This window comes from Cladophialophora yegresii, assembly GCF_000585515.1.
Source record: "Cladophialophora yegresii CBS 114405 chromosome Unknown aczIN-supercont1.2, whole genome shotgun sequence".
Taxonomy (NCBI): domain Eukaryota; kingdom Fungi; phylum Ascomycota; class Eurotiomycetes; order Chaetothyriales; family Herpotrichiellaceae; genus Cladophialophora; species Cladophialophora yegresii.
The window spans coordinates 95,502-117,887 of record NW_006913046.1 but is presented as its reverse complement, the minus strand read 5'-3'; the positions used below and the strand labels follow the sequence as shown (position 1 = coordinate 117,887).

The 22,386-nt window shown below is 53.1% G+C and overlaps 9 protein-coding genes across 9 annotated transcripts; 5 read left to right on the top strand and 4 right to left on the bottom strand.

The window, feature by feature from the left end:
• Nucleotides 1–1,112: 1,112 nt before the first annotated feature.
• On the bottom strand, nucleotides 1,113–6,102 carry A1O7_01967 (IQ domain-containing protein containing GTPase activating protein; the record flags this gene model as incomplete). The annotated part of the gene is made up of 2 exons (XM_007756003.1): nucleotides 1,113–2,281; nucleotides 2,331–6,102. 2 exons carry the CDS (start codon nucleotides 6,100–6,102, stop codon nucleotides 1,113–1,115), a joined length of 4,941 nt encoding a protein of 1,646 aa, XP_007754193.1.
• A 614-nt stretch (nucleotides 6,103–6,716) lies between these two features.
• Nucleotides 6,717–8,608, top strand: A1O7_01966 (inosine-5'-monophosphate dehydrogenase; the record flags this gene model as incomplete). The annotated part of the gene is made up of 3 exons (XM_007756002.1): nucleotides 6,717–6,915; nucleotides 6,972–7,280; nucleotides 7,470–8,608. The coding sequence occupies 3 exons, from the start codon at nucleotides 6,717–6,719 to the stop codon at nucleotides 8,606–8,608; spliced, it is 1,647 nt and encodes a 548-aa protein (XP_007754192.1).
• A 708-nt stretch (nucleotides 8,609–9,316) lies between these two features.
• Nucleotides 9,317–10,339, top strand: A1O7_01965 (uncharacterized protein; the record flags this gene model as incomplete). The annotated part of the gene is made up of 1 exon (XM_007756001.1): nucleotides 9,317–10,339. The coding sequence occupies one exon, from the start codon at nucleotides 9,317–9,319 to the stop codon at nucleotides 10,337–10,339; it is 1,023 nt and encodes a 340-aa protein (XP_007754191.1).
• A 164-nt stretch (nucleotides 10,340–10,503) lies between these two features.
• On the bottom strand, nucleotides 10,504–11,472 carry A1O7_01964 (uncharacterized protein; the record flags this gene model as incomplete). Its single annotated transcript, XM_007756000.1, has 1 exon — nucleotides 10,504–11,472. The coding sequence occupies one exon, from the start codon at nucleotides 11,470–11,472 to the stop codon at nucleotides 10,504–10,506; it is 969 nt and encodes a 322-aa protein (XP_007754190.1).
• A 1,188-nt stretch (nucleotides 11,473–12,660) lies between these two features.
• On the top strand, nucleotides 12,661–13,986 carry A1O7_01963 (uncharacterized protein; the record flags this gene model as incomplete). The annotated part of the gene is made up of 1 exon (XM_007755999.1): nucleotides 12,661–13,986. One exon carries the CDS (start codon nucleotides 12,661–12,663, stop codon nucleotides 13,984–13,986), a length of 1,326 nt encoding a protein of 441 aa, XP_007754189.1.
• A 799-nt stretch (nucleotides 13,987–14,785) lies between these two features.
• Nucleotides 14,786–15,676, top strand: A1O7_01962 (uncharacterized protein; the record flags this gene model as incomplete). Its single annotated transcript, XM_007755998.1, has 1 exon — nucleotides 14,786–15,676. One exon carries the CDS (start codon nucleotides 14,786–14,788, stop codon nucleotides 15,674–15,676), a length of 891 nt encoding a protein of 296 aa, XP_007754188.1.
• A 449-nt stretch (nucleotides 15,677–16,125) lies between these two features.
• A1O7_01961 (uncharacterized protein) lies at nucleotides 16,126–17,814 on the bottom strand (the record flags this gene model as incomplete). Its single annotated transcript, XM_007755997.1, has 1 exon — nucleotides 16,126–17,814. The coding sequence occupies one exon, from the start codon at nucleotides 17,812–17,814 to the stop codon at nucleotides 16,126–16,128; it is 1,689 nt and encodes a 562-aa protein (XP_007754187.1).
• A 1,528-nt stretch (nucleotides 17,815–19,342) lies between these two features.
• On the bottom strand, nucleotides 19,343–20,302 carry A1O7_01960 (uncharacterized protein; the record flags this gene model as incomplete). Its single annotated transcript, XM_007755996.1, has 1 exon — nucleotides 19,343–20,302. The coding sequence occupies one exon, from the start codon at nucleotides 20,300–20,302 to the stop codon at nucleotides 19,343–19,345; it is 960 nt and encodes a 319-aa protein (XP_007754186.1).
• A 573-nt stretch (nucleotides 20,303–20,875) lies between these two features.
• On the top strand, nucleotides 20,876–21,991 carry A1O7_01959 (ATP synthase mitochondrial F1 complex assembly factor 2; the record flags this gene model as incomplete). The annotated part of the gene is made up of 1 exon (XM_007755995.1): nucleotides 20,876–21,991. The coding sequence occupies one exon, from the start codon at nucleotides 20,876–20,878 to the stop codon at nucleotides 21,989–21,991; it is 1,116 nt and encodes a 371-aa protein (XP_007754185.1).
• Nucleotides 21,992–22,386: the final 395 nt, after the last annotated feature.

The following is a 22,386-nucleotide window of genomic DNA, read 5'->3' as shown; positions in this document are numbered from 1 at the left end:
TCCGTCAGTTGCGTCAATCGGGGTGCACATTTTGCAAGCCTTTCCTGCATTTTGATGGAATGAAGAGGCACTGAGATGCCAAACGTAGAAATGCAGGAGGTCAGGCACGGAGTCGCCCTGCTCGCATGTCTACCCAGCAGACAGCAAAGGACGAGTGTAGCTCCAAACAGGGTTGTCGCTGTTTACACAGTAGGGGCCTGAAGTTGAGTTCCGTCGGCCTCCTCGTGATGCACGGTATGGACCCCAACTGTGTTGACGTGACACATCCGCGTCCTGCATCATGACCTTGAGGAACTCTCATGGACCGACACATGGTAGAACGTAGGAGATCCGAAACGTGTTGGCAGCTAACTGTTGGCCGTCAGCACCAGGGATATCCTCCCTTCACACTCGCCAACCTCATCCGAGACGGACATCAACTCCGTCTTTCGGCCACGGCGATGGTGCTACATTACCTGCCGGCCTCGAGTAGAGTTTCTGTCGCCTCCTGTGAAGGTTCCCAGTGGTTCCGGTCGTTACGACTGCACAGACGTTCTATGTACCCACGGCGGCTCGTGCGAAGAGCAATACTACTCCAAGGTGGGATTGACCACAGACTGAGCTCCGCGCAGGAAGATCAAATACCTCGTACTCGGGATCTCGATCTCGCTGGAAGCAGGGACTGCGACAACCCAGCTTGGAGGATGTCACCGCAGTTGATGTGGTAACAGAAAGCTGTGATGAGGAATGGTGGGGGGAAGTTTTCAAAAGCCTTGATCTTGTGGCGCTTGCATTGTTCTTCCTACCGTCGCAGGGATGGGAGGTTTCTACATGCATAGGTGGCGACGGAAGGTTAGTACGATACAAAGGGTTTGAGAACGAGCACAGGTATCGTGAACCTCCTTAACAATGGGCCCAGTGCAAGGAGCCACGCATCAATCCGTTGGACTTCATCTGAGAGTGCGGCCGAAGGCAGACATATCGTTGCAAAGCTCTTATGGGACTTTTCAGCATTTGTGCTATGCCCTCTGTCCTCTCTTTCCAACAGAACCACTCGTGTGCCCAAGCATCCTGCAATCCATCGCTTCGACCTCCTTCCCCGAATATGCATATTTGGCCGGCAGCGTCATCATTCATTCATTATAAAATTTCTTCATGATCAAATGCAAGAACAAGTTGACGTTAACCCTTAGCGCGCCTTCGAAAAATTCCATGAACTGCGTGTTGTTGAACTGCGCCTGCAACAAGTCGTCCAATGGAACCTGTGCATTTGCACCCGGGATCATCATGTTGCCGGAACTGCCGTCAATAGTGAACACACCAACTGCATTGGAGGAGATGGTGAGGTCCACGCGATCCCATTGTCGCTCACTATAACCGCGCCATTGGACCAGGACACCTTTGTCGGCGAGGGTGCGGGCTGAGTACTTGTAGGAGCCGAATTTGAACGAGCGGCCGGAGCGTTGAAGTTCGCGTTCGTGTTCCCATTGCTTGCTGAAGGGCATGACAAAGCGCTTCTTGCCTTTCTTGTTTTGAAGAGTCACCATGGCCTGCTCGATGTAGTCGTTGTAAGTCTTCAGCTGCTGTTCCAGATACACCGCTTGCTCATTAAGCCGTTCCAATGTGGTTCTGACATTCTCCAATTCTCGTTGACGTTGAAGTCGACGCCGGTGCTTCGTACGGATGTCCACCGCAATGGCGTTGAGGAGGTCTTGGTATTGATTTGCCCTGGTCAAGCGACCGATAGATTCGAGCTGCAGAATGTTTTCCAGAGCAATGCGCTTGAGGTCGGGATAAGATAGAGAGAGGATGTCAAGGTGGTTGTTAGCATCGGCATATGCACCGCGTCGCCCGCTGCCCGATCGAAGCTCTTCGGCAACCAAAGCTCCCCACTTCTCTTCGTCTTCGGGGTAGATGGGCTTCACGAGAATCTCGAGGAGGCTAGCACCTGACTGGATTCGGATAATGTATAGAACACAGCGCTTGGTCTCGGTCAACAAGGCCTTGATATCCGCATCAGGATCTTCTGAGTTGAGCAACTTGGGTGTCAAGGTGAGACTTATTTCGCTGGAGCTGACACCTCGAAGTTCACTCTCGTTGCTCTGGACGCTACCCAGTTCTCTCAAGATGTCACGAAGCACATCGTCTTGGCCCGGACAGATGGCGCTGATCTCTTGAGACAGTAGTTTGTGGATGGAGAAGATATCGGCCATTTTGATGTACAGTGTTGGTTTCGTTTTGGCATACAGGTCGTTGAACTCATCAATATCGTAGTGCTCCTCAGCTGGCGGTATAGAGATGACTGTAAGATGTCAGTTTGCATGCACTTCAAAGAGCCGTAAGAGACTTACCATGACTCCAGATTACCGCGAACCGTTCAATCGACTCCCGTACGTAGTTGTTGAGCGGTTGAAGGTAGATGTTATCGCCTCCAAACTCGCGACCTGTAGCAGCCTGGTTTAACACTTTGGCGATTTCGCCCAGATTGCGTTTCTGCTCTTGAGTCATTGCACGATCAGCAACGCCGAACTTCTCTGGTTCTAGAAGAGCGGGCTGAACGTAGTGCCGCCATAGCCACTGGCCAACTAGCTGAAGAACAAAATCCGCTTCCTCTCCTGGAAATCGTGCCACCAGATGCTGATAGGTCTGCTGGACGACAAAGCGGACACCAAAAGGCATTCTGTGCAAACAGTCCTCCAAGCAAAGGAAGAATTGATCGGTGATATCGCGAAGGTCTTGCATATGTGCGATGAATGTTGCTCTCGTCTCTGTATCTCGAATAGCTACTTCTCTGGGCACATTAGGATCCCTCTGACTTCGCCGACCCGTCCTCAGCTTTTCATTGTTGATTGCAGAAACGTAGATTTGAAGAGGATCGCTTTCGAGATCAAGCGAAGTATTGTCGATGATATTTTCCTTGACAACCGGACCAAGGACATCTCTCAGGAATTTGCGGTCTCGGGGTGATTTGCTGTACGCCGCAAAGAGCTTGTTCGAGAAAGAATTTGTTCGGAGATAGTCCTGGAATGATATTGAACAGTCAACCTCCTCTTTGATGGATCTTGCGATCAGCTTGACGAGGTAGTACTCCTCTCTTCGCTTTTGAGCATAGCCGAACATGCCCATGACCAGATGCTTGATCCGATCGCATTCCTTCTCAGCCGTTGCATGTTCCCGGATGCGCCTGAGCAGTCTGGAAAGATATTGCGGTTGTGTCTGAAGCAAGAAGAAGAGCTCTTGGTAATGTTCCAGTTTTCGACGCGATGTTTTATTGAGCGCCTTCAGATCGAAAGGGTCCTTCGAGGCGATGTCGGAATTTGGCAGAAGAGCACCAACATGGCCACCAAAGTGCCTCTGATGCTTCACGACTTCATCCAGCGTGATCTTGTTCTTCACCAACAGCGCGATCTTGATGTCTAGCTGGGTGATATACTGGTCGGCAAGTTCGTTCTGTCGCACATGCTGCACCACCGTTTTTCGAAGTCGCTCAAATTCCACTTCTTCCTCAAAGTCAAAATCACTGTCGTTTAGCAGGTGGACAAACCCTTTCAAAGTGCCGACAGGCGGGTTCTTGCCTACGGTCAGACTCTTGTATGCTTTGCCCTGGATCTTGGCTCGAACCACACTTTGAATCTTGACGACCTTTTCCATGTTCTCCTTGTAGTGACGCTGCTTCTCGGCAAAGCGGGTGCGAATTGCTCTTGCTCTTATAATTGCCTGAAGCTGGGTAATTGATGCCTCGTTTGCTTCCAATTCGCTCAATAAGTCACCGACATGGGCGCGGCAGAGCATGGCTCGCGACAGAGCTTGTAGTTGGATGACTCCCTCTTGACTGTCGTCTAGTTTTGCCAGCAGGTCTGCAGTCTGGTTGCGAAGCAGTGCGCCTCTCCCCAGTGCTTGCAGCTGACTGATGCGAGGAACATGCCTGTCCAATAATTGTCGTTGACTCCGCAACTGGTGCCTTAGGGTATACCCACGGATGACAGCTTGTAGAGAAATGGATGAGGTTGACTGCCGGAGTAGAGCAAGCCTGAGCGCGTTGTGTTTTTCTCTCGCATTCGCTCCCCTCAGGCTTGCTTGGAATTTGCTGATAGATGTCGAATGTGACTTCAGGGACTGTTTCAGCCGCGCAACGCCCGCACGTACTTGACCAGCCCGAATACTGGCTTGTAGGCCGATCCATTTCGGTGCAGACTTTTGAAGAGCTCCCTGCATCCTGCCATGAGCCGCCCTGGCAAACAAGGCCCGTGTCGCAGCTTGGAGTTGAATAACAGACCGAGCATGTCGTTCTAGAGTTGCATGATCCCTTTGCAGCTGACTCCGAGCCAACATGCCACGAACATTGGCTTGAAGGCTGAGGATTTCGCTTTCCGCTCCCCTGGTCTCTTCGTATTGATCGAACGCATCCTGTCTAGAGAGTGCTCCGCGGATTGCTGCTTGTAGGTTGCGAATGCCAGAGTCGTGCTTCCGGAATTGAGACTTCAGCGTGCGAGTCTCAGCGCGGATTCGACTTGCTCTGCAGAGATTCTGAAGTTTGAGAATCTCGCCTTCTTGCGACTTCCATGCTTGCTTCGTTCCGCGTTGTCTCTGCCGCGCCAGAAACCCGCGAGTCGCAGCTTGGAGCCTCGCAGCAAAACGCTGCATATCAAGCCTGTATCCCACAATTTGTCGTGACCAATCACCACGAATCCGAGATTGAAGATCGGCAATAACAGCCTCACCATCCCAGAGCTGCTGCATCACGTCGCCTAGCTGTAATCGGACCAGAGCACCCCTAACTTGGTTCTGGAAATCTATAATGACGGCTTCTTGCTCACGCAGCTCTCGCTCTATCCGCTCACCTTCGGACTCCACTGGTTCTGGCTCAGGTTCAGGCTCCGGCTCACCGAAGCTTGCACCCATGCCAGAGAAACTTGGCATACTGACTCCAGCTTTGTCCAGTCCGCGCTGTGTCTGCTCCAATTCATGGTGCTCGAATTCGAGCTGTCCAACCAGATTTCCGATGCGAAAGTCCACCATGCCCTTGCGATAGAGGAGCCATGACAGTGCATGAATGCAGTATATGACTTTGGGAATGTTTTTCTTCTCATACAGGTCGATAAGCTCGAATCGGAAGAGGTCAGGTAAGCCCACATCTTCCAGAAAGCGGAAGAATAGGACAATGTTGTCGGAGTGCTTGAACTGTAGTTTTGGGTTGCGGAAGATTCGCAGCTTCTGATCAGGATGAAAAGCCTGGACGACTTCGGCCAAAGTTACGCCGTCACGAAGCGCCTCCTCCAGCTGCACGATAGGCGGGATTTGTTTGTCGATGATATCTTCGATCCACTCCTTCGCTTCGCCAATGTGACAGAGGTATTCGTATGCCTGTAGAAATTGTCGCTGTTTGTCCATCCAGTTCCTGTCACCCCATCCATAACTCTTAGGTGCTGGCCGCCCACCGTATACAGCAGAATCGGTGCGCTTTAGTTGTCGTCGATTGTGCAGCCCAACGACAGACTGACCAGGACGGGAAATTCCGAACTCTTCAGCCTCGCCATTTTGTGCAAATCTGGATAGCGTTTTCAGGTAGCCCGTCGAAGACTTTTGCAGGTCCTGAAGATCGGGCGCTCTAAACGTGTTGCTGTGCGGGCTTGTCATACTATGATGAAGATGCGGTCTTGCCGTGTGAGAGTCTTGATGATGCTCAAGGGGGTGTTGCTTGTCAACAAATATGTCCTCGGACTGGGTCTGGGGGAAGTGATCAATTGATTGGGCTCGAGCATGGTATGGACTCGGTCGTCTTGCGTTAGGCGTTGGAGAAGGTGAAGGCGCTTGCGGGAGAGGTCTTAGCGATTGGCGGATGTTGCGATACACATGGTCGGGACTGTTCTCGATACTGCTGCTTCCAGCGTAAGCCTTTGTAGGGGTCATATCCTCGATTGTGGTGCTAGAACGTTTATGTCCTGGAGATCCTCTTGAGTAGATGCTGGAGTTGGTCGAAGTCACAGTGCTCGTTCGGCTTGGCAAGAAAGCGCTTGATGCGGCTGAATAGGCTGATGACGCTGTAGATGCCACAGAGATTTGTCGATGAGGTAGGCTGTACTGGTTGTCCGTCTGTGCGCGGCGAAGAGCGTAGTGCGACATCCCGGGAGAGAGCTAGAGGCCAAGCGATCTGTGAGAAGGAAGTCGAGTAGGATCGTAGTCGAAGCTTGCGGCGCATCCTCAATTGCTTGTGCTCGGTGTCATCCAGGTCGTCACGAAGGCCGCATCAGCTTGTTGCACATACAGCTTCAACGGACAGAAAGAGAGAGTCTAAAAATGCCGTGGCTCTCTAAGCTTGGGTAGAGTTTAGCCAACGGTCTTGTGAGGCATCCACTGGGTCGAATGGGTAGGAGTCACGATCGAAGTCCTGACTGCTGGAAAACTTGGAGTTTGACGCCGAAGTTGTCCATATCGGGTAAAACAAAAACATTGATCTCAGCCCCACTCTAGATGCGCCAATACTACGGCGAAGCAATGCGGCGGCGAAGCGTACTGGCTGGTGCTAGTCCTCACAAGGCGGCCACCAATGACAATGAAAGCGAGCCGAGCTTGGCAATACCAGAGATCCACTTTCTCTCCGCCTTTCCTTTGTGAATTCTCGAGGCACAGGAATTTTTCCCTCCTTTCCCTTTTTCTTTGGCAAGGCACTCGCTGAACCCCAGCAGACGTTTTTCCAAGTGTCTGCTGAAAGTCAATACTGCTTTGATTACCGCACGATGCCTATTGCTAATGGAGACGTCGCCAACGGCACTCCTGTCAGCCGCAAGGTGGAGGTGCTGGACCATTGCAAGGCCCTGCAAGTCCTCGAATCCGCCTACGAGTCGCGCGACGGGCTCGATATAACGAGTCTTCTCAATTCGAAAGAGAACGGGGCGTTGACATACAATGACTTCCTTGTTTTGCCTGGTTATATCGGTACTTGAGATTTTGTCATGCTGGCCGCGAAGTCGCGTGCTAACTTCCATGCACAGGCTTCGCGGCGTCTGAAGTCGCGCTCGATTCTCCTGTCACAAAGCGCATATCCCTTAAGACCCCTCTCCTCTCATCGCCTATGGATACCGTTACAGAAGAGTCAATGGCCATACACATGGCTCTGCTGGGTGGTTTAGGTGTAATCCACCACAACTGCTCAGCTGACGAGCAGGCCGACATGGTCAGGAAAGTCAAGAGATACGAGAACGGTTTCATTTCAGACCCGATCGTCCTCTCTCCGAAGACTACCGTGGGCGAAGCCAAAGAGCTCAAAGAGAAGTGGGGCTTCGGCGGCTTCCCTGTTACAGGTATGTGATCAATCTAGCCGTTGTCCCGTCACAAATGATGTCCAAACACATTTACCCTTTTAAACTTTCGTTCATCCGCAGCATGAACTTGCAATGGGGAATTATGGAGATTTCTGTCTGATAAAAACTACCATTCGCTGTTACAAGCCATCTACGTGCCGCTCCGAGCAGCGGCTGACAAATTTGCAGAGAACGGTCAGCTTCATTCCAAACTAATTGGTATCATTACGACGAGAGACATCCAGTTCCACCCAAATGCAGATGATTCGGTGACTGAGGTCATGTCGAAAGACTTGATCACCGCTCCATCTGGTACCACCCTTGCAGAAGCCAACGACGTCCTCCGGAAGTCAAGAAAAGGCAAGTTGCCCATCGTCGACGCGGAGGGCAACCTGGTTTCTCTCCTCTCACGTTCCGACCTCCTCAAGAACCTCAACTTCCCCCTCGCTTCCAAGTTGCCACATTCCAAACAGCTTATCGCAGCCGCTGCGATTGGTACCAGACCAGATGACAGGAACCGATTGCAGAAACTGGTGGATGCCGGCCTGGACGTTGTGGTTCTGGATAGTAGTCAAGGAAACAGCATGTACCAGATCGACATGGTCAAATACATCAAGGAGAAGTACCCGCAGCTCGACATCATCGCTGGAAATGTGGTGACTCGGGAACAAGCTGCGAATCTGATCGCTGCTGGCGCCGATGGCCTGAGAATTGGCATGGGTAGCGGCAGCGCTTGCATCACGCAAGAGGTCATGGCTGTAGGCCGTCCCCAAGCCACAGCTGTGCATGCTGTGGCATCTTTTGCTGCAAAGTTCGGCGTCCCCTGCATCGCGGATGGTGGCATCCAGAATGTCGGGCACATCGTCAAGGGCATCGCAATGGGCGCCTCGACGGTCATGATGGGTGGTCTCTTGGCCGGTACCACTGAGTCACCAGGTCAATCATACATCAACCGAGAAGGTAAGCTTGTCAAGGCTTACCGTGGGATGGGCAGTATCGATGCTATGGAGGACAAGAAGGCCGGGGGTGGAGTCAAAAACTCCAAGACCAACGCAGGAACAGCGCGCTACTTCTCGGAAAGTGACCGACTGCTGGTCGCTCAAGGTGTTTCAGGATCTGTTCTGGATCGTGGTTCTGTCACCAAGTTCGTACCCTACCTATTGGCTGGCCTCCAGCATTCGATGCAAGACATCGGCGTCAAGAGCCTAGTCGAGCTTCGGGACGAGGTGAACAGCGGCAAGGTGCGATTTGAGCTCCGGACTGTCAGTGCTCAAGCGGAGGGAAATGTCCACGGTTTGGACAGCTTCGAGAAGAAGCTCTACTCATAAGCAGGCACATATAGCACGGCCGGGGTTGGACCCCATGATTCTTAAGACCGGGGTCGACACCGACATGGGCGTTTCGATGGCGACGGGGCGTTGAAGACAGCGGACTTTTGATACCAGTGCTTGATAAGGCTCTACGAATTGAATGATCGTCTCCGAACGACAGTCACGATCTCCCTACATACTCCGTACCATGTTAGAATCACACATCTTCCACGAGCACTGCGATTGGAGCACAAACTTTAGTCGATGAGATGGAATGGACCTCGGCCCGCTCACGCGTCCCACGTCGTGGAGATTCTGCTCCTCTCCGCCTTCTACTGATCTTACAGCCGAACGGGCGAATACTGCTCCATTCCCTTTGTCTCACCACCTGTCGTTCTTTCGTTCAGCCTCGGTCGCTCTCTCTGCTTGCCGTGCAGGAGTTTCTCGATGCGGGTACCATCCTCGACATCCCCATATAGATCGCTGCCCACGTTGTCCCCATCTTTCTTCCCTTATCTTGTCGGAGCCGGGGACTCAAGTTGTGTTGCACTGTTCTCGAGTCCAGGCTCATGTGTGCAGATACCAAATCATAGACCTTCCTCACCCATTAGACAATACAGCCAACTGCTCTGCTCCACACGAGGACCATTGCCTCAATTTCTTACCCGGTTCGACAACCGCGCACACCTTCCACCCCCCAGTCCGGCCAGGCCTACAAACTGCGCCATGTCCAAATCGCCCTCAAAGCCCAAGTTCGAAGTGCGTGGCTACTCGGAACACAAAACTCCCGCTCCCGCCTCCCCCTCCGCTAGCACAATCCTAGTCTCGCCGTCCAACGAGATCCTTCTTCTTCACCGCGTCCAAACCTCTAGCGCCTTCCCCTCAGCACACGTCTTCCCTGGCGGAAACCTCGAGGCCTCCGATGGTGAGGTCTCCTCCGACCCCAAGGATGTGAACCGACATAAAGAGTCGCTCGCCTACCGCACCGGCGCCATCCGCGAACTCTTCGAGGAAACAGGAATCCTCCTGGCTCGGTCATCCAGCTCGGCGAAATCCCTCCTGCGGATCTCGCGCGACACGCGAAAGGCCGGCAGACAAGCCGTCCACAGCAATAATCTAAAATTCAAGGAATGGCTTGCCCAAACTTCTGGGCCGGATGCCGTGCTGGACACAGACCGTCTGCTACCTTTTACGCACTGGGTTACTCCGCCCAACGTGCCCAAGCGGTTCACGACCCAGATGTATGTTTACTTTGTCGACCCGTCCGAGCAGGGAAACCCGAGTGTGCATGCGACGGCGGACCGGATCGAGACGATGGCGCCGGAGTGGCGGAGGGCGAGGGATTGGTTGAGTATGGCGCGCAGTGGGCAGATCATCCTGTTTCCGCCGCAATTTTTGCTGTTGCATCTCGTGTCTGAAGTACTTGATGGGCCGGGGGATAGCAAAGAGGATGTGCTCAGGAAAAGGGAGACGTTGAAGAGGAGGATTGAAACGGAGGGCAATCCCGTGCCCTGGAAGGACAAGTTCATCAGTCCGATCGGGATGAGCTTCGGGGAGGATGGACGGTCAGTCCTTGCACTGGATAAACCCGGCCCAGAGCTGAAAGACAGCGGGCTGAAGGGCGACGAGGAGTATGTCGTGCTCGTGAAGTTCAACAAGGAGGGCCCGAGAGACGTAGAGGTTGGTTTGAGAAAGGAAGTACTCAAGGAGAGGAGGGAGAAAGGCGTGGACAAGGGGAGCAAGTTATAGAAACCGGTCGACTAAAGATACCATATACTGTGTAGATGTGCATTGGAGCAATCGAATTGAGATATCATGTTACCACCAAGCATGGTGAACTCCGCCAGCGCCGTCGCTAATTCGAGCGGGAATCGTCCTTCATCATTTCAGTTTGGCCCCGGCTGGTTTCTGCCTCAGAACCACGACAGCGTCCACAAAGCCGGCAAGTTTGGCCACCGCTCCTGCCACCTAGCCAGGATCTCGGGTACCTTCTCATCGAAGCTCATTCTCGCAGCCCCCGTGCCGTTCTCCCAACCCTGTGCGCCGTTCATCTTCCGCTCCTGAATCGCTGCTTCATTGAGACTGTCTGCCAGCTCCAAGATGGCTCCGCCTCCCACCAGCGCTTCCTCGTGATTGTCTTTGATGTCGATGTTGAATACATGTACCGGTCTGTTCAAGGGTGCCCCGCGATCTAAAAGGTTGTCCACGACGGCATCCCAGCATCGTTCCTCACATGTGAAAATCACGTCAACCACACCACCTTCTGCACCCATGGCGCCTTTGTCCCCGCGATTCAGGGCTTCTATCCTTGGGTTTCCGACGACCCAGTCGTGGAACCGTTCCGGGCCCCACTTGATCTTGCGGTTCCGATCCAGCATATTCAAGATGCCATTGTTCCTATATAGCCGCGCGTCCTGCGCGTTAAGGTCCTCGTACATCTTGGCGTAACTAGTCGTGTTGAAGTTGTACACCTGCGGCTGCGAGATGCTAGGCCCAGGGAGGCGGACGTAGGATCCGGTGCCGAAGGATATTACAGGATAGGCGTGCGAGGACGTGGAGAGGCGGAGGTGTGCCTCCATGGAGCGGTTGTTGTTGGAAGCACAGACGGTGCAGAATTTTAACTTGAAGGGAACATCGTCGGCAGAGGAGGGTGCTTCGGGCGGAGCGGGTGCTGGTGCTATTAATGTGCTGGCAGTTCTCGGCGGCGAGTCGACATTGCCGTCGAGAAATGGCGATGTTGTAAGTCCTGGCTGGACTGACGGTTCAGCTGGTACAGGCACTGAAGCCACGGGAGGAGCGGGAGGAGGTTGTGAAATTGATGCGGCAGGTTGAGGAGTCTGTGTGCGTGCCTGAAGGCGGGCACGTCGAGGGTCTACAGACATGATTTGAATGGATGTGGTTATTGTGGTAAGGTGATCATATCCATTGCTGTTCGTGATTGTCAGTCGGACATCCTAAGTGAAGTTGTTCAAGTGGCGGGTGAAGTCGAGAAGAGGTGATTCAGATGTTTGAGAATGCGTATAATGGATGTCCGCACCATGAACTAGGACAGCTCCAATATGGTGATCATCACGGTGGAAAAAAAGGCAAAGCATGCAGTGATTGCGTGGGAAATGACTTGCCTCTAACATTCGTCTAAGACATTGAAAATCGGCGCAGATGGAGCATGAGAACGAAGTCACGCAAAGATGAGGCGTGCTTTCATCTAATGATAGAACGTAGCTGGCTTCGTGACATCTGCAGAATCTACTGATATTCGTAGCGTGTGCGATGCCGGTGTCGATGTCGAGGTCGGTGGTGGGTGAAAATCATCCCGATACGCGAGCTAAGCAACTCCCGGGAATGCGAAGCTCGTCTTTGCCTAGGCCGCACTCGGCAACCTGAAACACTTGTGGGGAGCCGTTACTGGCTCGTGGTTGGACTCACGCTGCCAGCCCTAGGCGGTGGGCTGCTCTACCACTTCAACTTCCAATCCGTGGTGGCTTCCCCCAGCAACCAGGTTATCTCGATGAATTCCATCAATCCTGCTGACTCTTATTCACCGCTTAGCTCGATTGCTTCTTATTCTTTATGGCGCCAGTCCTCACGCTGCGCTGACCGCCTGAACATAACGCGGCTTTGCATGGGCTGGGTGCTCTTCTAATCTTCTCTCTGGGGCGTAGAGTCTATATTTAGACCTGGCGTATTTCCCTGCGCTCTCGCCTTTCTCGCCTCGCCTAATTGCTCGTCTGGGGAGAATTGTTCTCATTCTTCTTTCTACAATTCCTGACCGGCATCGTCTACGGCGCCTACAGCTAGCTTCTTCACGGGTCTGCGACTTCCATCCTTTCATTCTACTCCGTACCTTCTTTCTCTCATAAGCGCGCGCTGTTGTCCGACCATCCATACACACCGCCGCCATTGGTACTTTTGACACTCAATTAGCCGCCCGCCTTTCGAAGCCCCTCGCGCTGCCCTCGTGGCTGTAGACGCGCCCCGACCGCCGGAATCAGCCCTCCTATTCTTTTTGTTCGGGCTTCTTCCTTCTTGCCATCGACGTCTGGTGACGGGTCTACCTCTCCTGTGTCAATATGGCCACCATCACAGCCTCACCTCCCACAATGTCTCCTCCTCTGGCAGCGCAAACCACTTCTCCTCCTCAGCTCCCTCCTCTGATCACCACTACCCCGACTCCGCGGCGGACGAGTGCGCAAAGACCAACTTCATATGCTGAGAGGCGGATGTCGTCCTTCTCCACAAACTCCAAGGCTTCATATCAGCCCCAGTCTCGGCCGGCGTCGCATGTCTTTCCTGCCTTCCACTCGAGTCTACCTTATACCGTCGTGCGAGACTTTGCATACTTTACCACACATCCTTTACACTACGGGCCTCCCCCTAACTCGTCTGGCCTGTCAACACCGGCAAGCGAGTCACGGAGACTGTCAGATCCCGCAGTATCGACATGGGAAGATACAAGAGGACCATGGTCTGCGCCTCCGTGGATCACGGAAACGAATATTGGTGGGTTCAGTAGAGACCGGTTACCAGCAATGAGTTTCATAGACGACGGGCCGCCATACAGTGAGGACGAAGATATCCAATCTCCCATTGTTACTACCAGTCGCCATAAAAAACGTAAATCCAATGAGCGAGGGCGATCCCCTGGAGCAGCGGGTCCCAATCGCGGGTTTGTGGTCAGCGGCTCCCTTCATCCTGAAGATGGGCCTGGCGAAGTCATTGAGACACTCGACAACCCTGCCCTGCGCTTTGCGTACGGACCACAACATCGCGACTCGAATTTCGCCAAACCTTTACAGCGGAATCCGTCACCTTACAGCCCCGAGGAGCATGGATCGGAAGATGAATCTTCAGACGCCGATGACGACGCACGGTTCTCAAAAGACTACTCGTTCACCATTGCCAGCCCTGACGAGGAAATGCATGGCAAGGCTGTTGCACTTTTTGATTTCGAGAGCGAGCATCAGAATGAGTTACCGCTCAAAGAGGGTCAGATAATCTTGGTATCTTATCGACATGGTCAGGGCTGGCTGGTGGCGGAAGACCCTCGGACAGGCGAAAGTGGACTTGTGCCAGAAGAATTCGTGCGGCTGGTTAGGGACATTGAGGGCGGCTTGCATGGCTTGAACTCCGTGACGCTGGATGGTGATGGGATCATGAACGAGATTGTCAGTCCTGTCTCAACCGAACCGAGCTCCATGAGCACGCCCATACCAAACAATCACGATTTCCCTCCGCAACAGACCAAGCCTAGCAACGGAGAAAAGCACCCTCCTGTGCAATCAAGCTTTTCTACCAGCAGTCGCGATTTTAGCCCGTACCCGTTACACAGCAAGGGCGAGGAGGGTGCGGTCAGAGAGAGAGAAAAGGATAAGGATAAACAGCTAGATGCATGTTGACGCCTCCGCAAGTTCTACGGCCTTGACGACAGTACCGTAAAACGGAACAGAACCAAAGTCCGTCATTGGCCTATCCATCAATCACGGGGGATGTGGAACGAATCAGTCTGTCGCGTCCCGAGGATGACAACAGCTATGATAAACTTTATTCGATAATGTGTTGTATGATATGATATCCCGTCGACGACATCAAGATGACGGCGTCTCGCGGAAGAAATGCTACTGTGGTACTGGGTTGGTACCCAACAAGCGCTTGGGCCTGGCTGAGAGCAAATATTGGGCAGAACAGGATATATGATTGTGGACATTGGTGGGCTAGAATGTGCAAGGGCCAATATGAAGACAATGAATGGCCCGCGTACATCGGGGATAATGGCCTACAACTCGTCCATCAAGGGCACTTTCTTCTCCCGCTTTTACTGACGGCGCCACATTTGCACTCGACGCTACAGCTTCCAAATACAATGTGACAAAGCGGTGTTATTTCCCGCAAGAGAAGCAACTAGAATCGTCCAGATACTCGAGTAACTAGCGACTTCTCCAATATCAGACGGCACATTACGCAGCGCCGATTGTCGAGATATCCTAGAATTTACCTGGTACTTGTGGTGGGACCCTTCCAGCCTTGTTGTGACACGACATGACGGTCATATCAAATGTAGTGTCATTCAAGGCTCCGTGATCCCCGCACTAACGACCGTCTCCAATGTACGTGACAGAGTAGGACTTTTTCTGGCCGAACTCAGTACGATCAGTCTGCTGTGCCTCTTCCTTTTAACACCACCCACCACATCCTACAATGGTGCGAACACCTCGCGAAGTAGGCGGCTTCATCGCTCTTCCGCTCCGTCTAACAAAGACGGACGCCTTTCCCCACGAAACTACGCACTACCTCTATCTCAAGCCGCACGACCCCAAAATACCTGAAGAAGCCGCGCCACGATCCTTGTTCCTTGTCAACATCCCCATTTCCACGACAGCGCAATCGCTGAAAGATCTGTTCACGTCAAAGCTAGAAGGAGGACGGATTGAGAGGGTCCACTTCTCAGACACGACACCGCACAAGAGTCAGGAGCCAGGCACGAAAAGTCGCAAGCGCAAAAGGAAAACGGTGGAAGAACTAGAGGCGGGACTGGACACATATTCTTTGCCGAAGGTGTTTGACACGGAGATCCACGGGAGCGGTGCGAGTGCTGTCGTGGTCTTCGTGGACCGACCTAGCATGGAGCTCAGTTTGAAAGCCGCCCGCCGGGCCGCGAAACACGGCACACCGATCTCGTGGGACGCTGGTCCCGATGTCACCTCCTTGGGTCTAGCGCGGTACGAGCGCCATAGACAACTGCAATTCCCGTCGCGGAAAGATCTTCTCCGATCCGTCAACGCGTACATGACTGCTTACTCGGCTCTCGAGGAGTCGCGCTCTCGTGAGAACGCACGGAGACGCGCCGAGCCGGATGAAGACGGGTTCCTGACGGTCACGCGCGGGTCGAGGGGCAGTGTGCGGATGGATGAGGCAAAGGAGGTGGCGGAGCGGCAAAAAGAGAAATCTAAAGGATTGGAGGACTTCTACCGCTTCCAGACTAGGGAACGGAGGAAGCTGGTGCAGGAGGATATGATTAAGAGGTTTGACGAGGATAAGAGGAAGGTAGAAGAGATGAGAAAACGAAGGCGGAGCGTGGGAGAGAGTTGAGCTCGGCGCTGCTGGGTCATCCGACCTCGAAGGTGTACAACAGGAAACCGCGACGGCAGTTTTCGATTGTCCATGATGCCCTGTGGTGAGTGCCCCCCTCTTCTTTCACGCTCGGCTATATGACGAGGCAGCTGGGGCCCGATTAGCGTCACGATCCGGCGGTCGAAGGTCTTGTCTTCAAACCCTGGGCTAATCGGACGCAATGCCTAAAGCAACCAGTCACACCAACTTCTCAACCATGTCTGATGTCTCAATTGCCCTTCAATGAACACAGTTGGCCCGGTTCACAAGATTTACACTGATTTGCCGATTCTTAGTAGATATACACAGTCAAAAGACTCTAATTTTCAAACCAGTTTCTATATGCATGACGCAAGTGGGACCTGTACACAGCAACAAACTTGCAATCATTCCAGTCTCCGGAACTATCAGCAAGATCATGGCGATGATCATATCAACACAGTCGACTGCAACTCCCGCCCAAACCGACTTGGGTCACCGTGCATTAACCCGTGCACATATGCCTCCCCCACAAGACGATGTTGCATCCCTGGTCCCGTCCCGGCGCCCTCCCTGTCTTTGACCGGCTGAAGAATGCATGGCACCTTTCCACCACCGAGGATCCAGACCTCGTCGCCCACGCGCAGTGCTTTGGGACCCGTACCGAGGAGCATCATATCACTTGTTCGAAACACGCGCCGCATTTTGCCCGAGCCGTTTTCGATGTCATGGTGCAGTTGCGCGAGATCGATTGGCGTGTACGAATTCGAGGACAGCATATTCTCGACCAATGCCGTCAGACGCCTTCGGTAAGAGGAGATATTATACGGCGAGTCACTTGGCTCCGACTCTATAAGTCTGCGCCAGTCTGGGTTTGTGAGCACTGAGAGTGGAGTCGAGTGCGGTTGGAATTCCGAGTCACTAGATGACCATGGCCGCAGACGGTGTCGGATTTGTAGATTGAGAATGTAGTCGATGAACAGGGCGCCACATTCAGGAGGGGCCGGGTGTTGGCGAGCATATGTGTTTGTCGTCAGCGTCCGCCAAAGGACATCGATGCGTGATATCGGAGCGCCTTTGAGCGGAAGGAGCGGATACGGATTTGGCAGATTCGAGACCATGTTCACAATGCTAGCCCATGGCTCTCCTGCGTCCGTCGCTTCGTGTGGCATGACGCCTGTCTCAGCTATAGTGTCAATGTGAAAGCCCTGAACAGGCAGGAGACCTCGGTCCAGCAGTGTCACGTCTTTCGGCGGCATCCACTTCATATGCCCACACGCCGACCAGTTGCAGTATCCTCGGAAGTCGAGAGGGTATGGTGAGAGCGGTACAGAGTAGTCTGGGACCCAGGATGGCAGGCCTTTGGTCTTTGTCAGGGAACGATCTTGTACGTGAGACAAGAGATACAGGTTTCCATAGGTTCGGAGCAAAGAGCAGGCCGCATCAATATAGACCTGCCGAGTCGATGTCTCATAGTTGGGCTCGATTTGGTTTGCTGATGAAGATGTCCTGCTCGCTAGGCCGAGAAATGCATACACTTTATCCCTGGGGTCGGTTGCATTGGTGTGACGATGTGTATCAACCAGCAGTCTCAACGAAGGCGCTCCTTTATTCCCTCCTTTCTCGTATGCCTGGAGGGCATTCCGCGTGCTGTTCAGATACACGGGCTCCAAGCCAAACTTGGTATTGCTTGCCAGAAATCTTTGGTACACGCCAGGACATCGATTCAGCTCGCGTAGATGCCGCATCTTTTCGGTCGAAAGGTGGTGGTACCACCTCGTCGCTCGGATGAACTCGATTGTCCTCGCAAGGTTTTCCCAGAGCAACATTCGACTGCCGCAGACGACGCTTACCTTCTGCGCCAGTGCTAGTTCCTGGACCACCCAGGATCGACTGAACCAGGGCCGATTGGTAAACGCGATGAATCCCAACCAGTGGTGGTAACTCAAGGGCTCGACACCAGTACCGTGATAGCAAGATCCTCCGGGGTCAAAGAAGCCTGTGTACGGCATGTTTGTCCACTTCGCCCTGGGAATTTTGGCGATCCTCTCAATCACGGTGAAGGCGTCCGATGTAAAGTCATCTTCTTCTCCAAGCCATACAGTGACTCCTTGGGCGGCCCGAAAGATGTCTGACATCAAAGAAACTTGAGTATTCCTCTCCGTAAGAGATGTCTGATCGATACATCTGCGAAATGCGTCAGTACACATGATCACAGATGGCACCCATTTCTATGAAACGAGGAGTGGCATGTTGAAGGACCGCGCAAGGATGACAGAATACTCTGGCTTCAAATAGGCATGGTAGGACAAGTCATGTAAAGGATGTCGCCGTCGCGGATTCCTTCCAGAGATGACAGCGATCAGACCTTTGCATCGGGAAAGTGCTAATCGGAGCTCCTTGTCGTAGGCGACATTTAGGTCGTGCGGCAATTTCTCCGATGAAGGTGGTCTCGAAAATTTGCCTAGTCCTCATCCATGGGGATCTGAAGGATCGCGTCTGCTTGTATAGAAAAAGAGTCTGGCACATGAAGCACTAGTTGTGCGAAAGTAAGGAGCACTCACAGTGCATCGATCCAGTAGAAGTCCCTCTTCCTTGGAAACTCAGCATGCAGGTGTTGATGGGTGCGGGCTAGCATGGCCAGTGCATCGTGCAGGTTTGCAGTGACCCGGAGGTTCCTGCCATCGCACTTGACGGGGAAGCAGGGCACATTCTGTGTGAGTTTGATACGCAGCAGCGACGAGAGACTGGCGGATGATGAGGCAGGCGACAAAGACGCGCCGCTACTGGTAGCGGCACCGGCTCGGCCGTCACTCTCTAGCAGAGTTCGAGCCTGCAGCCGCTGAAGAAATGCTAGACGATGCCAGGTGCTGCTCCTCGACGGCCTCGACTCTGGTATGAGCGGGTAACCCCAAGTGTAAGACAGCGCTTGGAAGGGAGGCGCATCGTCGACGTTGTGTGTGCTCAATGAGACTGCGATCCTTCCGCTGCCATCAGAGGAAGGAGGAAGGGGGTGAACTTCGAGCAAGCGGATAGATCTTGCTGATGGAAGAGGCCGATACTGATATGTGCGTGATTCCGAGGTTAAGGACGAGAGGAGTTCTCTGGCGTTGAACCCGCGACGAACTCTCATCACAGTATTTTGGCAATAGCTCCATTCCTCAGATCTTGGATATGGCGCTACTTCCCCGAACGTCAGTCGTCTTATGCACAAGGGTAATAGCCTGGTATTGAGAGATCACACAGGTGTTGAGTAATTCAGACCAGATCAGCGGCAAGCCCTAGGCCGTATTTGACAAGGTTCATGTCAGAGCTATCCCAGAGAAGGCGAAAAGGGCCCAGGGTGCTATGTGGTGTTGGCAGGACGCCTGACGGAGTTTTTCGAATGCAGGTGGAAACAGTGGAATCTGACGGTTAGTCATCGCACTGCTCCGTCCGGAGTATTTGCGCAGAAATGGTACTGTGTATAAGCCTGTAAGAATGTCAAGGTGGAACTATACAAGCCTTCCAAATTGATGTCCCCTACTTCGTCGACTGCGTCGCTGAATGTCCACGTATGGCGGCGGCCAAAATGTTCGAGCTCTCTCAGCCTCGTGTCCATGACGTGCTGAGTGTCCAGCTCGGTCGGGTTAATTAGATCTACGCCATAAAGCCATTGGTTGCCCGTCATCCCACGAGACCATCAACGATATTGTCGACGAGCTCCCTCGTCAGCCGCAGCCCAGGATCGTGATCAGGATTTACCTCAGCAATACTGAGCCCAACAACTTTGTCACTTCTCAGGAATGTTTTAAATGCCGCCATGGTGGCCTCGAAACTCAAACCCGTCCAGTTTGGTACATTACCCAAGGGATACAGTCCTGGGTCAATCACGTCCACATCTAGGTGAACGAGGATGTGGTCGACTTTGTCTTCCATCCACTCCAGTGCGGCCTTTGCTTCCTTTACTGGATTTCTCTGGACTGCCCGAGAGGTGGTGACTCGGAAGCCATGATTGAACAGATAACCTAAGTGCTCTCGCTTGTTGGCGGGTGAATCGATGTTCAAGCCAAAGAGAAGGATGTTGCTATTGTCCACAACCCCGGCCCCATCGGGTTGACAAAATACTCTCATACTTTTTAACGCACCTTCACACAGGGTCAGATGTGTAAGGGTCATTCCGGCGATGTTCCCCGATGAGCTGGCATCGCTTGGCGTATACAGGTCGCAATCAGCGTCCATATAGACGATCCCAATGCGGTCCCTCGTTCCTTTGAGATATTCCCAGTAGGCCGACAGGATAGCTGGGCAGTACAGACATTCGCCGGAAAGGATAAGCTGAAATGGCGGCGGTCGGTCCCTTCCACCTTCGCTGGCCGCAAGAGCATTGCCAACAGCGTCTCGGACCTTCTTACAAGCCTTCACAGTTATTGCTTCATTCCGCGCTCCGTTAGGCTGACGGGTGCTGGAAGCCCACCCCGCTGGCCCTTGTGGTAAGGCGGTTGACACTGTGGTTTGCCAGCCCGAAGCAGCAAGCTTGTCCTGGAGGCCGGCGGCCTGGAATGCTGCTGGGGCTCGGGACTTGCCCGCATAGACCGATCCAACATCAGAGGGTACGTTGATGATGTTGATAGATCGAGACGGCATGGGTATCGCGGTACGGTTCTTGATTAGGTCCGATAATAGGTCTGAACATTAAATGAGTTTGGCTTCAGGCAAAACGAAATACACGCCTTGCACCCTTTCTTATACCTGGTATGTCAAAACATGGTTCCAATTGTCTTTCAAATCACCAAGCATCGTTAGATGGTCAAATCTTGACAATGCGGAGTCGAAGGGCGCAATACGCGCTCCTTTGAACTTCATTGGTCCAGGATACATCTACCCTTTTGGATTCCATATCTTGATGGCCGCATCGTCCAGAGGCTCTTCATTTCGGGCAGAAACCGACATCCGAAATCACCGATGGCTCATTCGACTTCGTTAATCGATACTTTGGGCGATGTTCGTGTAATGTTGTTGCCACTGAAGAAACGATAGAATGTGTTTCAGATTACTGTCTGGTGTTGATCCGTGCGGAAGCTCAATGTCATACTCCATAGTGGCCGGCGATATATATCTCGGCTTTTTTTAACTCCGGAATGTCGTGCACGTTGTCAACATGATCTCAAAATTCCGCTGCTCTTGGTCAATTGTCCTATTCCACACTACAGGCCCAAGATGCGTGCCTCATCTATGAAAGCAGTGTCGATAGCTGCGTTGACTACGAGATCGCAGCCATCGCGTGGAAGATTCGCAGTCCCTGCAATCCGATCAATATCATCGACGTCCTCGCGATGCGCCACTGCTCTTCCCATCACGGCCGCCGGACCACCTCCAAGCGCGCCCATCCCAACATCCCCACAATATGGAGATCGCGTTGAAGAGAGACGGCGGAAAGCAGAAATGCTCAAACAAGGGAAAGAGCTGCGTGCGGCAAGCCAACCGGCAAGCAAATCGAAGCCTTTACAAAAACGGTTCTGGAAGGAAGTGCACGTCACAGAGGTTCCAGAGGGCTATCAAATCCTCCTCGACAAGAGACCGGTCAGAACACCCTCAAAATCGATTCTCACCATCCCCCGGTCGAAGCCGTACCTTGCACATGCCATCGCCATTGAATGGGACATGCTCGAGTCGGCGCAACAAGCGTTGAAGAATCACAACATCCCTATGACCTCAATAGCTGCTCGGGCGCAAGATATCATCGAGGCAGAGGCGAAGGGCGACGTGCGGGTACGAAACGAGATCATTACGACCATGTTGCGGTACCTGGACACGGACACATTACTGTGCTGGGCGCCCGAAACAAAATCATCACCTTTGGAAATGCAGAGCGATCGACCAGAGTCATTAAGACAGGTCCAAATCAGAACAGCGAAACCGATCATAAGCTTCTTGAGTACTTCAGTGTGGCCTGGTGTCGACATCAAGCCCGTGTTGGATGAAAACAGCATCATGCCAACTAAGCAGGATGAGTCTACGAGGAACGTGATCAAGGGTTGGATCGCAGGGCTCCCGGCATGGGAGCTGGCGGCCCTAGAACGGGCGGTCCTGGCAGGAAAGAGCCTCCTGATTGCAGCTCGATTGTTGATCGAATGGAGCGAAGAGTTTCGGGACATGCAGCGTGACGGTGGTGAGCCGCGGTTCGGCATTCACGAAGCTGCTGAAGCGTCGAATCTCGAGGTGAGATGGCAGACGGACATGTGGGGAGAGGTGGAGGACACGCATGATGTGAACAACGAGGATCTTAGACGGCAGCTTGGAAGTGCAATCCTGCTCGTGAGCGGCAACCGATAGAGGCCTCAAGATGTCGCTTCGTGGGGTACGTTGTCAATGTATAAAAGCCCCTAACCTGTAAGGTACATAGTATCACGACGCCAACACGGAAGAACCCGTCTTGCTCAACGTACCAATTCCGGCGGCGTGCAATGTTCTCTATTGCTAAAGTTGCTCTCACAGTCGGAGACTGCGAATGTGGAACGGGGGGCCAGCACACTACGGAGTCAGATCTCTTCTTGGGCGCTACATTTGTGGCTGTTGACCTCGGATATTGGCCAGCGCTATTGACTGTGTAAGGTGACCCTCACCCAATCCTCGCCCGGGCAAATAATGACGTCGTGGTCCCTGGCTGCTCAGATGGCTTTCAGGCTTCATTGACGCTGTCGATCATAACGTCCTCGTATCCAACGGCT